Source organism: Branchiostoma belcheri, unplaced genomic scaffold (genome assembly GCF_001625305.1).
Source record: "Branchiostoma belcheri isolate BF01 breed outbred unplaced genomic scaffold, Haploidv18h27 scaffold129, whole genome shotgun sequence".
NCBI lineage: Eukaryota > Metazoa > Chordata > Leptocardii > Amphioxiformes > Branchiostomatidae > Branchiostoma > Branchiostoma belcheri.
In genome coordinates this window covers 61,629-63,974 of record NW_017802702.1, presented here as the reverse complement: position 1 = coordinate 63,974, position 2,346 = coordinate 61,629, and the positions used below count along the sequence as shown (strand labels likewise).

Below are 2,346 nucleotides of genomic sequence, written 5' to 3'. Positions count from 1 at the left end.
CTCAGCTATTTTCCACCACCTACAACACAACCAGGGTCACTCTTTCAAACTCGAGTCCACGGATGTCTTAGACCGCGAAACACGCTGGTGGGAACGGGGTGTTAAAGAGGCAATATATGAAAGAATGTACAACCCCACCCTCAACAGGGAAGGGGGGCTACGGGTCGATCTTTCCGGCACTTGGGATTTGGCACTCCCAGCCCCGAGAACAGACAACACTTAAGCTCCTGTTCTGTATAACAGGAGCTTTCAGACTATCATTCGTAGCGATGGGAAGATGACAGACTCGAGACGGATTTCTACCGGTTTCGACTTTAATTCAGTCTTTATCAAGAATGACAGAGATCGGACCACTCCTCCTTTTATACTTTTACCGTGTCTATCTAGTGCAGGGCGCTCTGCTCGAGTTTTAGATATTGACCAATCAGCATTAAGCATCTCATATTGCCCTGGTTTAGGCTGGATTGCACTGACCTGGAGGTCTAGTTCACTATGCACTGAGTACTATGCACTAGGTTAGGTTGCCATGACCTCAGTTGACTTTGGTTGACCTATGGTATGACTTCATCCATTGTTCTAGAACAATTGCCTATGTCAATTAGGTCCTGTTTTTACATTGGAGGATGAGGCAACTTACAGTTATTACGTCATGGTGACATTTACAATGGTGTATGCATAACAGTCTGAGTGAGTGGTCCGTGCAAGCAGAGTTAAGCAAATACATGAACAGGAAATCTGTTGTGCGAACATTGAGTGAAGAAAATAAATAATAAATACCACAAACTTCTGAATTTTCTAAGTGGGTACGTAAGTGCTCGGATCCATAGGATACTAGTAACCGACAAATGCGAAAACTAAATATGATTACAGAGGTTTGTGCCGGTTACGACGAGTACTTTACCTCTTAACCCCTCATACCCTGGTAATTTCCAGAGATTCTAGGTTGAGTCCTTCTGGGTGAAGTGTACGGAGTTGATGGATCCAGTACGATTCCCTCTGAAGGCGCCGTTGTCGGGTGATGTCTTCGGTTCTGCCGTATGCCAGCTTTTCAAGTCCGATGACCTCCATGTCCGCGACGGTGTGGTTCGGTTGGTTGAAATGGGCAGAGATGGGAGTGTCTTTGTCCGTTTTGATGGACGATCGGTGCCCATTCAACCTGTTGGCCAGCGTCTGTCCTGTTTCTCCGACGTATTGCATGCCGCATTTTTTGCACTGTATCATGTAGATGATGTTCTTGGTGCGGCATGTAATATGGGCCCTGATGTTATAGCGTCTCGAAGTGCGATGGCTGTGGAAGTCCTTACTCTTCCTGACGTATGTGCAGGTGAGGCACTTTCGTCCGCATGGGTAGGAGCCCGAAGGGATGTTTTTCGTGATGAAGTTCTTGTTTTCCTTCGGGATCCGGGCTCGTACCAGTGAGTCCCTCAGATTTTTGTTGCGGCGGTAAGCGATGAGTGGTGGGTCTTTGAAGATATCTCGTGTTCGGGGTGATAACTGCAGGATGTTCCAATATTTTCTGAGGATGTTGTTGATGGGTGGTAGGTGTGGATTGTAGGTGGTGACTAGTACTGGTCGGTCTTGTGGAGTTGGCTGTGTCTTCTTGGGTCCTAGGAGTTCTTTCCTTGGGCGTCTCAGTGCGCGTTGTGCAGCTTCGTCCAGGAGTGTGTCTTCATACCCTCTTTTCTGGAAGTGTTCCTTTAGCTGCTGTGCTCGTTCCCTGTATTTGGGTTCGTCAGAGCAGATTCTTCGTACGCGTAGGAATTGCCCGAAGGGGATACCCCGTTTGCAGTGGGTGGGGTGGGAGGAGCTCCTTAGGAGGTACTGGTGCTTGTCTGTGGGTTTTGTGTAGAGATCAGTCGCGAAGGATCCCTCTGAGATGCTGATGGTGACGTCCAGGAAGTGGATAGAGGTAGTGGATGTTTCTACTGTGAATTTGATGGTGGGGTGTGCTGTGTTAAGGTCTTGTATGAAGGACTGGAAGTCTTCTTCTGAATGTGTCCAGATGGCGAAGATATCAGGAGCTTTCAGACTAATTTGCATCATCTTGTCTTGACTTGTCTGACTTTTGTTACTCCGTGAAGGAGGTCAGGACCTCTGGACGGAGTGTTGTAATCGGCTGATTTTTCAAGTTCGCAGTCAAAACACTGGGTTCTCTTTGTGTAATCGGCACGCAATTTTATACGCCGTCTGCGGGCATGCCCGTGTTGATGCACGAATGTGTATTTTGCCGTTGCTGCTTTCGCGGTCAATGTAATATCGCAGACGCACCCCTACAATTACGAGGCGAATTGGAATGGTCCAGAAAAACGCGTTGTTTGGAATAGCAGTGGGGGGGAGGGGTAAAGT

General features: G+C 47.9%; 1 protein-coding gene across 1 annotated transcript in view; it reads right to left on the bottom strand.

Moving 5' to 3' along the window:
• LOC109463602 overlaps positions 1–2,040 on the bottom strand; it is a 4,101-nt gene extending 2,061 nt beyond the window's left edge. Inside the window, exon 1 of the mRNA XM_019760455.1 lies at positions 919–2,040. Coding sequence (XP_019616014.1) covers positions 919–2,040 — 1,122 coding nt within the window. The remainder of the gene's footprint in view (positions 1–918) is intronic.
• Positions 2,041–2,346: the final 306 nt, after the last annotated feature.